This window comes from Acomys minous (assembly GCF_964271855.1).
Source record: "Acomys minous genome assembly, chromosome: 12".
NCBI classification, from domain to species: Eukaryota; Metazoa; Chordata; class Mammalia; order Rodentia; family Muridae; genus Acomys; species Acomys minous.
In genome coordinates this window covers 54,575,903-54,597,046 of record NC_140493.1, presented here as the reverse complement: position 1 = coordinate 54,597,046, position 21,144 = coordinate 54,575,903, and the positions used below count along the sequence as shown (strand labels likewise).

Here is a 21,144-nt window from a genome sequence, read left to right as displayed (position 1 = left end):
TGAGAAAAACTTTTAAAAAGCTTTACTTGTAATAGTACCAAACTGGAAAACACCCAAATCACTATACAATGTGGTAAATAAACAAGGAATATTAGTTAGTAATAAAAGAATACACTACTGACATATATGACAAGTTGTTCATTATATGTTATGTTCGTTTTTTGGTTTGAGTATTTTTAATCTATACACTTACAGGTATAAACCCTACCGACTATATATGGAGACTCTATCAGTGGTTGCCAGGTGCTAGAACTGCTGAGATGACGTAAGTCCGCAGAGTGTGATATTGACAGCTCTGTACCACAGCCACGAGTTACACAGCCTACATATATTTAAAGAAGAGTCATTTTCAATATTGTGCCCATGTCAATACCCTGGTCTGTATTGCCCTACAGTACCAAGGATATTGGGTTTATACATGGACCGCTCTGTATTGCATTAGCAACTTCCTGGGAATATATAACTGTTTAAAAATAAAATTAATAAAACACACTTGCATACACAAGAAAATTCAAGCAAGATAAAAAATGAATCACAGCCAATTTTATTCAAATTCTCCAAAATTTATAATAAACATGTTAAATGCTTCTAAAAATGTTTGTCACTCTTTATACATAATGGTTATTGTGCCTTTCATTGATTCTTTTTTCTTCTTCTCTTTATGTTCCTTTAATAGAAGCCAGAATCTTGGGTTGCCCAGTTGGGAGCCTAAAATACACGCAGAGAGAAATCATCAAGATGCAATGAAATCTGAAAGCATTAACAGAAAAGGGAGTGGTAGAAGCATCTTCTCACTCAAGACTTTTGGATGGTGATAAAGTATAACAATAACCAGTCACCAACCTGGGGACAACAATCAACAAAGTCACTCTGAACGCAGAGGAAAAAAGCAGACAGGAAGAAAACCATCACATAAAACACTTTCCAGGCTCAGCTCTACTAGACTTGCTTGGGATATGCAGTTGTAATTCAATCTAATTTCACCTATTCTTCGAGTCTCAGCTCAATGTAGGTACTAACAACGCCCCACCCTCAGTCATAGCAGCCAGGGTTTAAGGGGAATTAAAGATGGCTTGGAATTTTGAAGTTATAAGGTCACTCAAGTTCTTTGAACATCAAAAATGAGGGACCTCTACTAAAAGGGGAAGAGGATATTTTGGGGCAGCTAATTATGGACATCAAATAAAAGATAAAATTAAAATTTATGTAAGATCAGCACAAAAAGCAGTATTTTTAATAGAACAATTTCTTTAGGTTTAGAAAGAAAACACGTTTCAAGCACATGTAATTTATCATCTATCAAAATCAAAATGATGTGCTGAGCGCCCTGGGGAAATAAGCTAATGAAGTCACAAAAGAAGAATAAAAGAATAAACACAGTTATAAGTAGGAACATAATTTTTTCTCTGTTCCTTTGACTAATGAGTATAATACATGTAAGACAAAATTAGTTTCAGCTTAGCAGTTTCTTGAACACTATGTTTGCAAGCTTAAACAGAAACATAAAATTAGCGCTACCCATACTGACTGTTCTCTCAAAGTTCATGTAACAGTTGTTGCATTACTGCTAAATCCCAGACAGAATGGAAAATGTTTGGTTTTTACCTCTGATCTACTGTTCTGATTAAGTTTCTTTTCGATATTCATGGCCAACATTTGGCTTCTAAACGAAAGACTTTTCGTCTTTTCAATCACTTGTTGATAGGGTGAGACTGCATTGTTACCCATTACCACGTGACCCTAAAATGAAAGAGAAATTATTCCAGTAAAGTCAGTGATTGGAGTGTCTTAGTAAATCATGAGCACTACACAATACCACATGCCTGTTGCACACCTATACACTGTATTGAGATGATAATATTTGTCCAGCAAGAAAGCACAGGATGTCGCCGCTGCCGTCAAACAACTGCTACCCAACTATTTTTTGGTGGGTATAGAGTGCCAGGAATGGGGCCTGACACAGAATAAGAACCTTGTTAAACTAACAGCCCTAGTCTGGGTCTTGCTTTTCCATTTTGAGACAGTATTTTGTTAATTTGCCTAGGATTCTGCCTCAGAGCCCAAAGTAGGGGAGATTACAGGCCTACACCACTAGGCTCAGCCCAACAAAGTTTCATATACAAGAAGTGTGTTGTACACGCCCATAACCCAGCACACAAGGCAATTAGCCAGCCTGGTCTATACAGCGAGTTCCAAGGCAGCCAGAGTCTCACAGTGAGACACTGTCTCAAAAACGTTTATAGAATAAAATTTCTAATTAAAAATTGCCAGAATTGTAAGAGCAGTCAGCAACTATTATACAGCACGTACCACACCTAATATAATATAATACTCACTAGTTTAGAGTCAATCTTGGCATCCAACCTCGCATTTCTAATTAAATTCACAATCCATCTTTCAGCTTCTTCTGGAGTCATATTCAGCTTATCTGCTAACATACTAATGAGAGACATAAAAGCTTAGTGTTTTGTGCATAGTGACTGACTCATACTTTGCATACACTTCAAATACTTCCGGATCGTGTTCTCTTACATACATGCCCCCTAACTACATTATATTCTGCATTTTATGAAACTCTGCTATTTGTTTGTGATAAAGCTTGGGACACGCCTCACAGTTACTTTGAATACAACCAACAGTGCTAGTGAAGGGGTTGCAGAAATTGACATAAGGGACACCATGGAGACATGCAAGTGCCTTTTGACAACTCATCTTCATCTTTTATTTTTTCAACGTATAATCAGGTTGTTGAGGACTTGTGCTTGAGCACCTATTTGTCAATCACTCAGCTGACAAGGAGCACACATGCACATATAATAATACCAATCTCTACTTGCATGCATGAGTGTGTGCACACTATTATTAACTGCCCTTACACACTGTTCATTCTTTAATATAGTCACTGATTTGGTTTAGAAAACTAGAATAGTTTCATTAAGACTAAAAGTCAGCTATACTCACTACCCATATACCATACTCCTCGACAAAAAGATTCCTTGGAATGTAATACAGAAAAATTCTGAATCTAACAGTATATCCACCTTTAAATGTATTTAAGTCATTAGCTGCCACCGTAAAAGGAATTATGTCGTGATTAGGCTTTCCAGCCAAATGTAACCAATTTAATTAATCAAAAATACCTTTTAAGAAATAATATACTCTCTACCATACCCCTAATTTCACAATGTCTAAAAATAAGGAATTAAGAAAAATTTGTGCAAAATGTAAGAATTAAGTTAGTCTAACAATAAAACAGTCTATAACAGGATTGCAAGGGATCCTCCATATGTTGATAAGAACTCTACATATGCACTATATTCCTACCCTGTTTTTTTGTTTTTTTTTCAAACTTTCTGAGACAGGCCTGATTAAACTGCCAAAGCTGGCCTGGAGTTTGGTCTTCAGTTCAGTGAGGGCCTGAACTTGCAACCCTCTAGTCCTGCCTCCAGAGGCTTTGGGATTACAGGCCAAGGGCAGAGACTCACCCAAGTTAAAAGGCACTGTTTTTAAAAAGGAGAAAACCCTACAAGGAGTTTTTCCTGTGTCTCCACAGTTAATCCCTCTTTCTACTAGTACTTTCCTAGAAATGTAAATTGCAGCCCCTTTGTACTATAAGTAAGCAAGTATCTGAAGCTGTTACTTTAAAAAACAAGTTTAAAACAACAATAACAACAACAACAAAATCCAAACAAAGCATACTGTCTCACTCAGCGCAACTGAAACAACTTGTTTAAAACTGGATTGGCTAACAGCCAATCTTCTCTACATCCTTCTACTTATTTACTTACATTTTGGAAGCAGAATTTTGCTATTTAGTTCTGGCTGGCCTCAAACTTGAAGTGAGCCTCCTGCCCCTGCCTACCTGCTACCCCAAGTGCTATGATTACAAACATGTGTCACTGTATCTGGCTATATTCTGCTGTTTAAAAACAGAGAACCTAATTTTCAGACAATAGTTAAGTAGTTGGCATCATTAAAAATTTATTTGGAATACAAATTGTTTATAAGCTATGTAAGTAAAACCAAGGTTGATTCTTCAGTGTCATCTCTATCTAGATGAAAATCCCTCGGTTGCTTTTTAAGTCATAGTTCCTCATCAGAAGTCCCTAACCGTCCTCTTCTCTCCATCAAGACACTCTTCCCCAGCAGCCATACTAAATGTTCTACAAACACTCCCAACTCTAGGGGCTTTGCACCGGGTGTCCCTCCCCCAGCCCTTTGCCTTACTCAGCTACCTGTCTCTTACATGGTTCTCAAATGGAAAAGGAACCCAATAAATCTTTCAATGATGATATGTGTTTTTATAACCAACCTATTCTTAGTTGCTTTGCTTTGCTGACTACACGGCTCCAAGGCAACTGTACATGGTAAAGCAAAGACCAAGCACCTCTGTCGTGTATACTATGTACAACATGTCCAGAAAGGCGTGCCATGCAGACCACAGTGGAGGACACCGATACTTACTTGTCTGATTCCTATTCTAGCCACAAACCTGACTCAGACTCCATTACTATTTTCCAGTTATTATCCAAATAATCTGCATCTTGAGCCCTTAATCTTTTTTACATAGTTGTTTAGCCCTAAAACCCTATAATCAGTTTATTTCCCAGCTCTTTTCAAATCTTAAAAAAAAAAAAAGCATAAACATTCAAACTTAATTACCTAGTCACAGCTTCCTCTAGTTTAGCTACAATCTAAGTTTTCAGCTTCCCATTACTCTCTCTCGTGAGTTCCATATGACAGCCTGACTCAATGAAATATGAACTGGCTTTGATGCTGATGACAAAGATCAACTCGCAGAGTAATTAAGCTGAGGAGTTAGGGAGTAGGTGATCACCTAATCTCCAAACACATCAACTACAATATCAACAAGTAGAAGATCTATGAGAAATCCAGCAGGGCTTACCAATGCTAGAATGATTCCAGCCTAGAAAACATATATACATACATACACACTCCCTCTCTCTCTCTCTCTCTCTCTCTCTCTCTCTCTCTCTCTCTCTCTCTCTCTCTCTGATAAATGTAAAAATATTTTAAAAGAATGTCTATACTAATACATGCAAAATACTAAAGATAAAAACAAAGAAACAAAATAAAAAAAAAAAATACAGACTAGTCAAAGCTTAAAAGATAAGCTTGGCTTAGGCCACCCTAGAAAATGCTATAAAATGAAATCAAAGTGCAGAATTTCTGAGGAAAAAAGATCCAAGTCAGTTCCAATCTAAACAGAAACAAATTCTAATACTAAAAATCCTAACTGTCTGGAAGCATTTCAAAGTAGACTTGAATGTTTTCTTCACATATCTTGAAGTTGGCTATTTTACCTGTTACACAAAAAGGTACCAAGTGTGTTAAGATGAGCAGAGGCCTCAACCTCAAGCAGAAGCAAGCACTCTGTCCGCACTCTGGTTGCTCTAACTAAGCTTGTTCATGCTTCCAGAGCAGAGCAGATCCTTCTTTGTGTTTCTGTGATGAGATCAATGCTGGTGGCCCCACTTACAAACATGAGATATGTATCTTGTACTAGGGACTTAACTGGGTTTTTAATGATTGTACACTGATTATCTATCAAATCACCAATGCCAGGTCTTGAGAATGGTCTCTCTTCCCTCTTCTGTAAACCCTAGCCATCATTCTGCCATCTTCACACAGATCTGCAGCCCAGCATTTCACATGTGATATTAATAGCTACCTCTTATAGTTTGTCTTTTCAAATTTTACTTGAAAATACAACTTATTTTGAAGTTGTTGACTAAAGGGTTACAATATGGGAACTTGTGTTGTGGTTTCCACTGAAGACTGCAGCCAATGCATCCAAAGAAAAGGCTTGTATAGCTGTATAGTACGCTATGAGAAACAACTAAAGAAGCCTGCTAAGGAGAAACTGTGGTTAACTGTGACAGTAGGTGGACAGAGAAAGCTCAAAAACACTAAATGCTGAACATGATAACTGAAATATATAACCTTATATTAAAACTAACACAGAAATGTGACAATGGCCTTTGCAACTACTATCTGTTAAAAACTATTTCTCTCTACTCCCCAACATATGATTTTAAATATAAATTTATATGTGGTGATAAGAACTTAAAGGAAAATGTTAAGATCTAATTTTACTTAATAAATGAAGTAGATCAACTTCAGAGTATTAAAAATATAAGAATAGTGGGAAATAAGCAAATTAATTCCCCAAGGATATCACAGTAGTGTGATCCAAACTGTGTGTCATTTGCATTCAAAATATTACTCCATTCTTTGATTTATCTCCTGTTAAAAGCTAGCCTAAGAATCATACTACAACAACCTTTACATTTCAGACACAGATATCTAATAAACTAGTAAGCTATACTAAATTAAACCCCAGCATACCATCTTTTCATACTTATTTTTTCTTGTAGGATTTTGTAGTATCATACAAATGCACATACAATCTCAATATGCATTATATAAAGACCTAACCATCATAGGTGCTTAGTGACAAGTATCAAGTTATTTAAGAAGCAATGAGACTTATCAAGTTATTGTATTCAGGAACTGAAATCTTTTGGAAGGAAAAAGAAGCCAGAGACATCTCCCCGCCACCCACAAAAGAAAGAAGAGAATGAACACACACTAATTAGAGGTCACCAAGGCCAGCACGGACAAGGGAATGAGACTGTGTGGCACAATAAATATTTGCAGACAGTCTAAGTTCAGGCACAGTGAGTTTAGGATTGTCTGAAACTTCCCTCTGAATTACTTCTCTGGCCTTCCCAATATAAAGTATATGTTCATGTGATCCTTCCTAATCACTGCATATTGTATTTCAAAATACCTGACAAGGTAGTTTAATGAGAATGGCCACCAGAGGTGCATATGCTTGAATCCTGGGTTTTTAGTGCATTGACTCTTCAGGAAGGATTAGGAGGTGTGGCCTTGTTGGAGAAGGGGTGTCACTAGGGGTGGGCTTTGAGGTTTCAAAAGCACCACAGCAGGGCCAGTCAGTCTAGCGCTCTCTGCCTCATGCCCATAGAAAAGATGTCTGCCCGTTGCCCTGCTCCCTCACTCTCATGATGGTCATGTGCTCATTCTCTGAAACTGTATACAAGCAAGCCCCAACTAAATGCTTTCTTTTATAAACTGTCCTGGCTATGGTGTCTCTTCACAGCAAAGGAAAGTAACATACTTTTTAAATCTGAATGTATCTGTGCACTTAGTACCTGCTTCTTCCTCCCCACTTTAGGTTCAGTGAGGATAGCCACTACTTGATCCTCAGTGTCCGGCTAGCATTGGCAATACTTCTTTCTTTGAAAAGCTATATTGTTGGGTATATTTTGATTCAAAAGGTTTGGGTGAAGCCAGAAAAACCAATTCTATGTAAGCTGCTGTATAACTTCTCACAGTGACTTCACTATACAGCAGAGTTTGAAAACTAGGCCAGATCATCTCTTTTCTCCCTGTGTATTGCTTAAAAATGAACTTTGTTCTGCTGATCACTTGAATGGATTAATTAGAATCTGAAGGAGATCTGTTGTCTTTGTAAAATCTCAACATAAATATCTCACATTACTTTCAGCTGCTGTTATTCTAATCCAGTAAAACAGCTCTAAAAACATAAAAAAGGCTTACTATATTCAATACACTAAAAAAATGTTACTGGTCTATCACTTCATTATGCTAAAGAGATACAATGGATAGAAAATTAAGTGATGGGGCGTGACTGTTTCAGTTCTGGCTGCGCTCTGGGATAAGCAACCCTCAAGGCACAGCATACAAGCCCTCTACACATCACAACTGTGAGTGTGTCAAACAAAACTAGAGACTCTGGGATTCACAGTTAAAAACTGACAAAGATTTCATGTTTACTCTTCAGTTCATGTGATATTCTAAACAACCAATTTAGACGAAGTTTATTTCTAAGAATATAAACTGTTCACAACAAAACAGTTGCCAGTGAGGAACAGTTCGATGTACAGAGGCTTATCAGCCTAAGCCAGGTAACCCAGGATTACCTAAGCCGCCGCTGGATGACCCCAAACCTCAAGTTTTCCATCTGAGTAACAAGACAGTGGACTACATCAGTATTTCTACTAGTGTCAGGGTTCCCAAAAAATGTAATAAAAAATGTAAGATCATTAGCATGAAAAGGGCCTGATTTAATCTACTTGAGTGCACACACAACTATACATATAAAGAAGACTGCATGTGACAGTGGGCCAAATTGTTCACATGTAGGCCAGCACACACATGTACACGCAAACATTTGAAAACACTGGTTCTAGAACTTAAAATGTCATGTTTCAAGTGTCCCAGGCTAAATAATGATACAAAACACGTCCATCACCACCACAGAATGCTCTATGTTTTTTCTAGACTTATTCTACTGAAAAGACTTAAAATACATTTTTCTACAGAGTATAGTACTGGATTAGAAGTTTTTTCTAAGAATTCTTGAAGCTCAAAACTTCTAACATCTGAAAACATTTATGGCCATAACAACCTGAATATGCCTGACCTCATCTACTATTATCAGTGTATTCCTTAAAAGGGGGGGGGGGGGACTTGTATTTTTTAATCTTCTAAGGCAGGCAAAGAAAAGTCTGAACAACCTCAAGTAAGTACAATGCGAGGATAGGAGAGCCCAGGGCTTTGGAACACCTCTAGAAATTTAGTTTAAGATGCTTTACAGACAGCCTAGCGGAAAACAGAAGAGACCCAAGAAAAAGTAAAGTTACATAAGATAAATTAGAGAGCTTTGTACATAAGTCAACAGTCAGGTGCTTGCCTAGCAATTACAAGGCCTAGGTTTGGATCTCAGGTAGCAGAAAAAAGCAAGCTAACCAACACAGACAACAGCACAAACATTCACTGAGGTATTTCTAGTCTATTACCTGCATCAAACTACACATTTTACCAGAGTAGACATGATAAATGCTTAGGTTATTTTCCAACAAACACAGTAAACTCAATTATAAAACTTTAACAATGAACCCAGTACCAGCGTACAGAGGTGAAGAGCTAGAATTAGCACAGACTTCTTACCCACGGTACTGTACAGGTGAAATGCAAAGAGCCTTATGACTTAAAATGCTCACAATACATTTCTTTACTAACACAGATTTGCGCTGTCAATAAAACACAGGAGCAACTAATGAAGTTCAGGTCAAACACACAGGCAAACAACACACATCAATCTCAAACACACAAGCAACCATAACCTATGAGGAAATTGAAAAAACTACAAAAAGAAAGCCAAACACTAAAGAGTCCTTTCTCACAGAAAAGCCCTAATTACAAAGAGTCAAGACCAGGTAGAACTAACTGTCAATGAGTCCCACATGGGATGTGTCTGCTTTTATACCACACAATCAGTTGCATATAAAGAATAGGGGAAAAAAAATAATTTTGAAAACCATGCCTGCAAACTACAACTAATTCCCATAAGGAAAGTCCAGCAATCACACAACACTGCTAACCCTGGACAAGCAATTCAAGGACAACTCACTAAAATTAGGCAAGCATGGATGGGTCTCCTACCAAAACCATGGAAGAGAACTTGGTCTATACACAATTCCTTAGAGACAAAGATTAAAAGTACCAAGTTTTATGTCTTATATTTGACTTAAAGGACACTAATAATTTTTGAAACCCTAATGGATGAAATTAGTTTCTAATAGGACATGTACATTTCACAATTTTCCCAATATTTTCTCACACAACAGAGAAACTTCCAACTAAAATTTACCACAATATTTCCATGTTTCAACATTTTTGTATGTCACAGGAGTTTACTATGAGAATTGAAATATATAATTAAAGAAATTTAATTAACAAAAATTATTACCAAATGTAGTGGTCTTTCAACAAAATTTCTAATTTGTTAAGGGCTAACTCATTTGACCTACTGTTGAAAACATATTACCTATCCCTTCATAACAATTCAGCTTTTTATTCTTTAAAACAGTAACTAAAAGTAAGTTTAACATCTTCAACTTGTGACTTAGAGAAACTATATTCTGCCACCCAAAAACTTTTTACAAATCAGCAAATTATTTCTTTTTCTTCTAAAAGCAAAGAGAAATAAAAACGGAATTAACCAAAATCCCATTATACGTAACATTATAATAAATGGCAGTTTCCAGAGACTAAAGTAGAAAATACATATCTAATCTGAGTGCTCTTACTTAATGCTGATACACTGGTGGATTCGACAGAAAGTCTCAAATATGAAGAGACGGGCATTCTCAATGAAGTCCTCAAGACATGCCACCAAGAAGAAGTCATTCACAAGCACCTAGATGCATGAAATATACATAAAAATTAATCATGCTGACAACTGTTTTTTAAAAACACTCATTTTGTATACTTGGTTGCTTTACTCACTATAGTTTCACTATCTAAAGCATCCTACAGCGTAGGCATTTCTAGAATATTGATCATGTTCAAACCCTTAATAATTTAAACAAGTAGTTAATGAATGATGGAAGAAAACCTCAAAAAGCCTCAATATCTCCTTGTTTTACTGATGATTAGAAACAGCAGAGCAACTTCGTGACACATTTTGTTTTTTACAACATGCTCTGCTAGTAAGTAGCTTACTTAAAAAATGGACTGAATACATGAACTTTTTGCAACATAAGACAAATAGAAAACAATGCAAGGAACAGCTCCTATTTCAAAGACAACAGTAATAAAAAGATTATTTCAATGGCAACATAAGTAATGTGTAATGTGCACAAGGTTATAAAAACACAAGCTATCATGCTAGATTTGTTTTCTACTTTGACTAATATTAAAAAAAATATCACAATGTTTACATTTTTCCCTTAGAGTAACAAGATCTTAATTAAATTGACTATTTTGTTCCAAAATCTTGTTCTGAAAGATGAACCCAGCTGAGGGATGGTGCAACACATCCACAATTCCAGCATAAGGCACCAGGATCACGTGCCTAAGGTCAGCATAAGATAACAGCAAACTGTGTACTTAGCCCTCACCCAACCTCAAAACAAGCTGTGAATATGAGCAAATAAATAAGCAAACAGATGTGGTAGAGCCCTCAAGATGGATCAGGGGGTAACACACATGGCATGCAAGCCTGACACCTGAGCTACACTTCTGGAACCAATTTAACAGGAAAACAACAAAATAAACTCCACAAAGCTGTCCAGTGGCTTCCTCACGCACGCACCATGCACGAAAAAAGAAACTTCTTTAAAACCCAAACCAAACACACAGAGAGAAAACAGCAGCAGAGTGTGGCTGTGCAGGCCTTTAACAGCAGCACTGGGAGCCAGAGGGAGAGGGGGAGGTGGATCTGTGAGTCCACTGAGAGTTTAGTCTGCATGTCCAATTCCAGGTTTGCTCTAAAAGAACCACAGTTGAGATTTCCATGTATATATGAACCAGATTAGAAAAGTATAGAATTAAGGAGACTCAGGTGCATTCGAAACAGCTCATGTTTTAATTTCTCTAACCAAAAGGAGACAAACGCCAATTAAATGACTTCATTCTACTAATAATCTGCCACTTAGCTTATTTTTTCTTATTCAATTACTTTAATACTTTAATCACACCTCAAAATTTAAGAGCGTATATTGCTTAGTAAAAATTCATACTTACTGATTCACATTCCCTCAGCTTTTTCTGAGCACCATCAAAATCAAAGTTAACATATAAGCACTCAACAAATTCTGTGATTGGGTCTTTGTACGTGTAAGACTCCTGCAAAATGAAGTCACATGTCCAATTAGATCTTGCTGAGCACTGGTTAGCAGTGTCTAGAAGTATCCCAACTCATAGTGAATAATCTGAGGTCATCTTCTCCAAGCACCTGCTCTGATCCTTACCTCAAAGAATGCATCAAGCTTGCCAATATCCAAATCAGAGTCTACACTCTCACCTTAGAGTTATTCCAGAAGTTCTCAATTACATTTTTCAATGAACTTTTCCTGCTAGGAAGACACACCCCGCTATAACACTCACTCTCTTGTACTCACATTCTTAGATTAAATCCGATTTCTTTAGCACCACCCCCATCAGAAGCTCAATATAAATCACACAGCACTAGCTTTGGCCCACCTAAAGGGCTGTTACTACTAGGTTCCATTTTTAAAGGTCACCATCATCTGGTGACTACGCCACAATCATCAAGCAGCTGCAGCAGAAAGCAGGATCACTCATACCCCTTCCATCATAAAGATACCTAAGAACTTACAGAAGAAATGCTCAGGGCTCGGCTCTCTAACCTCACGTATAGGTCCCTCCAATTTTCAACCAAGTCTGCAGTCATATTTTAGAAGAGATTATACCTGAGATTTTGGTGCTTGAAGTTTAGTTTTACCTGTTGGATGACTTTCACCAGATCTTTCAGCACCTGCCGGCGTTTCCGCACATCTTTGTTTGTTATGACAGCAGTGGTCAAATAGCGGAGAATATGTGGACACATTGTCTGGATTGCATTAAGGTACCTAAGGTAAAAATACAACACTTAACTTAATATTCACTAAACTCCCACAATTTCCCATATATATAATTCAGTGTGAATTAAAGAAAATATCTAACTAACATTGTTTAGCCTAAGACTGCAAGCATTTATGAACTACATTTAAATAACCCATAAAATCAGCAGAATCAATGAATGACAAGACTCTAAACGGGGGTAGCATCACTATTGCCATTTAAGAATAGGCTGGAAGCTCTTTAGATGCACTTATTAGCTTGTTCAGGACTTGAAAACAGCTACGACTTTCATTCTCCCATTGGAACAATGAAATGAAACATTGCAATGTGCAAACTACTTTTCATAGTTAGAAAACTGGACACTTATATGATTCAAATAATTTTGCTGATGTAAACATGAAAACAGTGAGGACATTATTACAGTATTACGTGCCCTGGATTAAATCAGTGGCATTGGCAATCATGAAAAACAGGATTAAAAGGTCTCAAAATTATTCACCAAGTCATGCTACTATTTTGACAGTGGACAATCCTCATCACATTTCTCCTAGTTACTTTCCTTATATTGCTCTAACATGTAATAGCTGACCCCTACCCCAGCAGGCAGAGAGAGAGTGTGTGTGTGTGTGTGTGTGTGTGTGTGTGTGTGTGTGTGTGTGTACACTTTTGAGAAATGGTATGTGTGTTTGTGTACATATATACTTTTTTCTTCTCTCTCTTTTTTTTTCTTTCTTTTCTTTACCAAGTTCTAAACTACTAACCCAGTTCCCATCAATAAAACTGACTCCCAGGCAGAGGTGGCACCTGCATGCTAACGGAGAAAGAGGTAGGTCTATCTCTGAGTTCAAGGCTAGCTTGGTCTACAGAGCAAGTTCTAGGATGGCCAGGGCTACACAAAGAGAAACATTATCTCAAAACAAAACAAAAAGTAGCTGGGCAGGCAGAAGGTTTTTTTCTTTCTTTCCTTTTCTCTTTTGGTAATACCAGGGTTCAAACCCAGGGACTCACAAAAGCTATGCAAGGATGTAGCTCTACTACTAAGCTACATCTCCAGCTATTTATTTATTTATTTATTTATTTGGTTTTTCGAGACAGGGTTTCTCTGTATAGCCTTGGCTGTCCTGGACTCACTTTGCAGACCAGGCTGGTCTCACCCAGCTACATTCCCAATTCTTATATCTAGTTTCTAAGAAACATTTTTCATGCAGATACTCTTAACTAAATACTGTTATCAATTGACACGCATATGGGAGTACTTTATTGCTTGCATAATTCAGTTAAATTGTCTTGATATTGCTTCTTAGCATGCGCCTACATTACACCATCACTTCTAATGTAACTTAAATGAACTTTTTAGAAAACTGGGACTTGCGATGAGGTCTGTAACACTCAAAACTGAGCTGAGTTAAACTGCACTGTCAACAAATTCACGCAGCAAGGAAGGTCTGCTTCTTGTTTTAGTTTTTGGCAGATGGAAAATGTACAAAGCTACAAGTTGTGATTCATACCAAGTTGTCATTTAAATGACTTTGCTGAAGCATAAATTTTACATGAAAGCACTGTTTTACTTTGAATATTAGACTGCAGAAGTGACTCTTCATGTCCTGCAGTGTGTGATGACATTAGCCCAAGGGCAGCTGTAACTCAGAAACATGAGCCTTGCCCTGAGCAAGTCCCTAGTACCCTCACCTGAGCAACTATTCTATAGTTTCAAACAAGTTCATTTGTTCTGGTTGTGTGTCTTTGACGGCAGAAATAAAAAATCAAGTGAATCCCTGCTGGTAAATGGCCTTTACTTGGCTAACAAAATAACCAAACAGAAACTTTGTTGAAACCTCATTTTCATTAGTCTTTGTGAGAAAATTCTGTGGTGTAATATTTTAAATTTCCTAACTTTCTCCCAGCTGCGTTCCAGGCAGTTGAGAACACTGTTTCAGTGCTTACAGTCTGGTAATGGGGACATGTACATTAACGAACCCATACTGTCAAGTCAGTGCCACACATTTTAATCAATTGAATAAAAACAAAACAAAACAAAACAAAACTTCCTACTGGGCATTAAAAACACAATAGGGTTCATTTCTCTATTTGTTGAGACACAAATATGTATGCATGTGATGTGCGCACACACGCACACACGCACAGCGCGCGCACACACACACACACACACACACACACACACCAATATCTGTAAGAGTCAAAGGTAAAAATCTGTTTAGTGTGGTAGGCTGTATCTGTGATTGAAGAAGGGTGTCAAGTTTTAGGCATAACTGAGGTATACAGAAAACCTCAGTAACAGTGACAATTTTTTAAAAGTCAATAAAAAATACAGTTACTTCTGGTCAACAACAGAATGGTGTAGTTCACAAATCTACAAAGCAATGTGCGCATTCCTTATCAGTCCAAGACAAACTGAAAGCTGAACAGGGCAAGCTGGTACAAAAAGGACTCTTCAACGACATAACCACCTTACTCCTCCCTCCTTTCCTTTCCAATACCTTAGTGTAGGTCTTTATTCCTAGCACTTAAATTTATAGTCATTCATCAATACTAACAAGGTATTGACTCCAAAATGTCATTATGTGTCAAGTTCTATATATGCCAACATCCCTTATAAAATTATAAAGTACTGTTTGCATATACTCCCGTATAATTTAAATAATCTTTAATTAATGTAACCTAATAATATATGTTGTAGTTATTGCTATATTATTTATAATAGCTGCAAAAACACAATGTCTCTACATATTCAGTAAAAACAGAATTTTTCTCTCACTTGGTTACAAATGTGTAACCCAAGAAATGGAGGACCAGCTACATGCTAGAGACCCACGGTCCCAGTGACAATGGAGGACCAGCTACATGCTAGATACACCCACGGATCTGGTGACAATGGAGGACCAGCTACATGCTAGAGACCCACAGACCTGGTGACAGTGCAAACTGACGTAATCCTTTAGAGTGAGCCCTGAGTCTACAGAAATCATTCTTCAAGAAGAATTCTAAAGGGCCTAGAATACAGTTATTAAATAACTTACTTAATAGTCACATATGAGCTTTCCAATTAACTAACATACACACACACACACACACACACACACACACACACACTAAGCCTCCCCCCCCTACCCCCCACCACCCCCCAGCCAAAATGGCAGGTAACAAATTGAAACATTAAAGGAGGGCATTTTAGATAATCAAAAACTAAAAATAAAAAAGTGATATAACTTACTGTGGTTGGTAAAGGAAGAGATCAATAATATTATCTCGGCCTTTTGGATGGTTGAAAAAAACAAACAGAGACCAATGGATGAGCCATGTTCGCTGCTGAAGAGACTGGAGTGGAGAACTCACAGACTGAAGGATTAAGAAATGTACAGAGGAAATGTTAGTCTGTGAGAAACAGGCGTGCAAATAAGCACACTGATCTCAGGCGTGTAACTAGAAGTCGGCCCTACTCTAAGGCTGTACTATGATGAAGGCTCAGCCCCATCTTTTTTCCATGATCTTTGATGTTTCAAGCTATTCCGCTGTTATAATCACTTCAGAAGACATTTTAAAAACAAGGACAGAAGTAAATGGTCCTTAATTACTGGGTGGGAAAATACCATTAAGTGTGGGTAAAACTGTCGTCTTCCGCAACAACTTTCTAGAGTAGGAGGCACTGACAAGGCCATGTCATTTTCACTGGCATGGCAGTTGCAGAAGGGAAGGGCTAATTCTTTTCTTCTAACAGCCAAACCAAGTGTAACAAGTTTCAGTCAAAACAAAACCAGAGCAACAACAACAAAACCACAACAAAATATGAAGGTTTTCACTTCTTTTTTTTTTCCCTCTTAAAATGTGCAGTTTTGTTCCATACTAGGGAACATGACAAGCACATGGAAATCTCAGAGAATCAAGCCAGAACTCACATTATTGTCTATGGTCTCTTTCAATCGAGTAAGGTCTTCCATGGCTGCATCCCAATTCTGCATTAAGATTTCAGAGGCCAGTTTTCCCCAGAGTGAACTTAAAGCATTTCTATCTGTTGCTGGAACCTGTATGAATAATTAGTTACAGACTCAATATTATTCAGCAATAACAAAGGTTCATTTTATACCCACCACATCCATCTAGCCTACCTAAGGACATACATCCAAAGTATGCCTCTACCACAAACTCCTTATTTTCAAGGTCTTATTAAAGCACAACAGTAAACTATTTCAAATAACGTATTTAAAAACACTTAGCTTTAATATCAGATCTTTATTGTAAAATAAAAGGTGATTTTAAAGCTAGCCAACAGCAGCATCACTTTAGCATAATCTCTTTCAGATAATATATATGCAATCAAATTTCATATACCTAAGACTATGTTACAGAGCATGTTAGATTCAAAGGAACCTAATGCTAATGGATTAGGACAAAGGAATCCAAAACTTCCGAGTCTCATTCACAATATAGTAAAAGATAAAACAAATACTAAAAATATTTCAAAAGAGGGCACAGTAGCACATAGCTATCTCAGTACTAGGAAAACTGAGGCAGGAGGACCACAAGTTTGAGGCCAGCCTGGACTGCATAACAGACTCATGAAAACAAGTAACAAAAAAATATGACAGGAATCAAAGTGAAAAATGCAGGCCTACTGGCTTATAAGGGAACTTACTAAAGAATTACAGTCAACGTTGTAGATAACTATCAAACTAATGATTAAAATTACTAAAATATTCTCTTACAGCACAGCAACGGGAACATGTAAAATGAATCTGAACTAATCACGTGTTAAAGCAGAACAGGGAAGATATGTAGAAAGACAAAATATATTCCTGCACTCCACGATACAATTCTGAATTCACTTCCCACCAAAGCACTTACACAGCACAAAGTACCTGTAATGTATATCATAAATTAAAATGCAACTACACCATGTGCTTAGAAAATCAGCCAAGTATTCTGCTCTGCCACTGCTACTGTAAGTAGCAAAGCCACCTGTGTGTTAGCCCCTCACCTGCAACATGGGGATGAAAGAGAAAGCTCTACAGCTGTTATGCAGCTTTAACATAACAGGAAGCCTATTACCCAACACACACTAAGAACTCAGTAAATAAGAGGTTATCAAAATGGATCATTTATAGTACTTTGGCATAGTTTTTATTATCATTTGCAGTAATTTTCTCAAATGATTTGGAAAACATTAGCAAGCTCTCAGAGCAATCAAGTAATAGAATAGCATCTGTAAATTAAAATTTTAAATGAGCAAAAAGCCACTTATTCCAACTTTTATCATGAAGTATACCCACAGTATGGTCCATACATAAATAAGCACAACTGCCTGTAACTGCAGTGCTGGGAGGGAGGGTGCGAATGGTGGTCTAGCGCCAAGTACACTTAGAGACTGTCTCAAAGGAATCATGCAGAGTGGTGGAGGACATCCAACACTGCTTCAGACTTCACATGCATGCACCAGTCCCAAGCGCAGACACCACCCCATCCAAACCCATGCAATTTCATCAAGTACAACACGCTATCAAATTTAACATACTTACTTTGCCTACCTAAAACTAAAACCAAGCAACTAATATATATTCTAATTAGAGATAATGAAGTAGAAGCTGCGCCTGGCAATCGGTATGAACTAGATAACTTTTAAACTAACAGGGACATCAGACCCAAAACTGTGGCCAAGATGCTCAAGTCACTACTCCCCAGGCACCACGGGAAGTACTTTTAAATGAACTGCTATACTATTAACTGGGGGAGAGAGAGGGGAAAAAAAAATAAGAAATGGTTCTAGTATTTTTAAATCACTTTTACATTCAATAGTTGCTTAATGGTTCTATTTTGGAGGTAAACCAAAGGCTCTATAGTGAGGACAGATCTTTAATAAAAACAGTAAAACTTATAAAACAAAAACATTCAAGCGTCTCTACCAATTCTCCTGATTTCATTGTATCTAATTAATACACTTTTGGACCATAATGCAAATAAGTCTCACATCCAAATGGCACATTCCTCAACATATTTGAAAAGCCACCAAGTCTTTTAAAAATAAATCGAGGGTCACACAGCTTTAATTTATAAACACTGACCTACAATAGGTCATTTGGAGAGTCAAATTCTAATCTCAGCCCATAGTTACAATGGCTCTTTCATAGCTTATGTTTCCCTAACCATAGATTTAAAAGTAACCAACCACCAGGAAAAAAAATTAGAAATGAAAAAGAACACACAAAAACTAAACTAAAAAAGCATGTTATTTTCACCTAAATCCAAAGCAAGGTTTCCATTTTTGCTACAAAACTTTGAAACAAACACCCAAGACTTTTAATGGTAGTTTCTAAATCATGAAAAAATAATTAACATCTAATCTTCCTTTCTTTGAACTAAGTAACAATATGCCAAAAGAAAATAGCTTCTACCTAGTCCAATCTTTTATGGTATAAAACGAGACAATAATATTAATTTTGAAGTGAATACTACATAAGTTTTAAGAAACCCAATTTCCGTTTGAGGCTCTTTATTATTTGAATTCCAATATAAGACTCTTAGGAATAATGCAAAGGCATAGAACTGAATGTGTTTTAAGACACAGCAACACATGTCATAACTTTTTAAATATTAAAACTCCCAGTTATAAAGTATGAACCTATTAATTATAGAAATTCTTAGGCTAATTATAAAGCCATACTACATAACCACGACACTTGTAAAACTAAAATGTGTTCTCTGCGGTGGGATAAAAGCTTTCTGTACAACCTCAGCAAGTTCTGTGACCCCCCACAAGGTTCGTGTGCACTGCGCTGGCTCCACTCCAGTCATTAGAGTTGGCTCCTCATAGCAGCCTGCTTTCAAGCGTGGATATACTAGAAGAGTTTCGGTATCTGGATTTCCAGCAGTTCCCTTAAGTTTCCATGTCTTAGGGAAATGGCACGTTCACTCACTGACCAGCAACAATAAATTTACTGTGCTGGAACTCTAACATGACACTAAATCTTCATTCTCAAAATTCACTCCCAGCAGTAACAAATGATATGAATAACCGGCTCTTTTCATGTACCTGTAATCATACCAGGCTTCTGGCTTTACAATCCTAGCTTAAGCTGTTTATATTCTGAAAGTAATCAACTTTTGCTCTCCCAAATCCCTGGTAACATTCAAGGTAAAACCGATGGAATTTTCTGATAAGTCACTTCAAGTTTAACATCAATGATTACCTTCAGTGTACTTGCAAGCTAATAACAGCTTATCCGTAAATGAAGAACTCATTTACAAATTAGAGAGAGAGGAATATAGTGTTTTAAATCAAGCTCAGAAATAAATAGAAAATATTTGTTTTCTTGAAGGATGGTGGGTAGCATTAAAAACTAAAGTTGCCTACACAATTTTAGTGTAGGAAATATCTGAATTAAGTAACACTGATCTGCCCCTTGAACTACCCCAAACAGGAAACTTGAATTTCACTGAAGGCACCAAAGACAGCATGGTCCAAGAGTTGTCTTTGTGACACCAGAAAATAAAGAACTCTTAAGACTGAAAGACAAAGAGACCAACAGAGCCAACAAATCTGGGCAGCGGGTGAAGGGGCTGGCGGAGAACACTGCATCAAACATGGACCAGGACCAGGCATGGAGAGGACCTAGACCCCCCACTCAGGTGTAGCCAATAGGCAGCTGTCTCCATATAGGTCCCCTAGTAAGGGGAGCAGGGGCTGTCCCTGCCATGGACTCTATTGCCTGCACTTTGATCACTTCCCCTTGGTGGGGTGCCTTACCAGGCCACAGAGGAAGAGGATGCAGGAAGTCTTGATTAGACTTGATAGGCTGGGGTCAGCTGACAGGGGAGAAGGCTTCCCCCTCTCTGAAGACTAGGGAGGGGAATGGTGGTGGAGATGGGGAGATGGAGGGAGGGGGCTAGATTGGGTTGTAAAATAAATAAACTTTTAAAAATAATAATAAAAAAGAAAGAAAGAAAGAAAGATGGAAAGACAAAAGGTCCCTGACTTAAGCAGATTTTCTCTAGCTTCTAGAATGAACTAGAGAAAGCAGGGGCTTTGGTAATTTGCTCATTAATAACTTCCCAGATAAAAGGTTAGATAAGAGAAGCACGGTGTGACCAAGCGGACCACACAATGCCCGTGAGTGACCCTGTTTAAGCTCCCCACATCTCCATGTAATGGACAAATCATCTGGGTCAGTATTAAAACTTAACACCTTAAAAAATACAGAATTACCATCGTTCAGAACAAGGAACAGGCTAGGTAACATGTATTAAGCTGTAATGTGTCATTCACCTCGCTTATAGTACCATAATTAATCCATTATAGGACAGAATTTTGCTAATATTAAAATTCATATTTATAACTTAATATAACTTTCCTACTTTTGGATTTCAAGGTCAAATTAAAGCCCCTCTAAATTTGTTTTTAAACCACATCATTATTAGTGCATGTATATATGTCTCTGCATGGGTGCAGGCTGTCGTAATGGAACTGTGGAAGTCAGAGGACACTTTGATAGAATTGGCTCTTTCTACACACTCTGCCATGGGTTCTGGGGACCAAACTCAGGCTGCCAGGTTTGTACTAGCGGAGCATTTGCCTTCTGCTCCAGCTCACAAGCCCTCCCTACAGATTTTGAGGTACTAACACAATTTTCTATTTGGCTTTTGTTGTGAAGGGCCTTTTTAAACCCATTCCCCTTTTTTAACCTAAATTACCTT

General features: G+C 37.5%; 1 protein-coding gene across 1 annotated transcript in view; it reads right to left on the bottom strand.

Moving 5' to 3' along the window:
* Positions 1–523: 523 nt before the first annotated feature.
* Positions 524–21,144, bottom strand: part of EIF3E (eukaryotic translation initiation factor 3 subunit E) — a 30,584-nt gene continuing 9,963 nt past the window's right edge. The window contains exons 6-13 of the mRNA XM_084749526.1: positions 16,356–16,481; positions 15,674–15,798; positions 12,323–12,449; positions 11,602–11,703; positions 10,164–10,273; positions 2,337–2,439; positions 1,606–1,740; positions 524–708 (exon numbers count right to left, since the gene is read on the bottom strand). Coding sequence (XP_084605652.1) covers positions 670–708; positions 1,606–1,740; positions 2,337–2,439; positions 10,164–10,273; positions 11,602–11,703; positions 12,323–12,449; positions 15,674–15,798; positions 16,356–16,481 — 867 coding nt within the window. The 3' untranslated portion in view covers positions 524–669. The remainder of the gene's footprint in view (positions 709–1,605; positions 1,741–2,336; positions 2,440–10,163; positions 10,274–11,601; positions 11,704–12,322; positions 12,450–15,673; positions 15,799–16,355; positions 16,482–21,144) is intronic.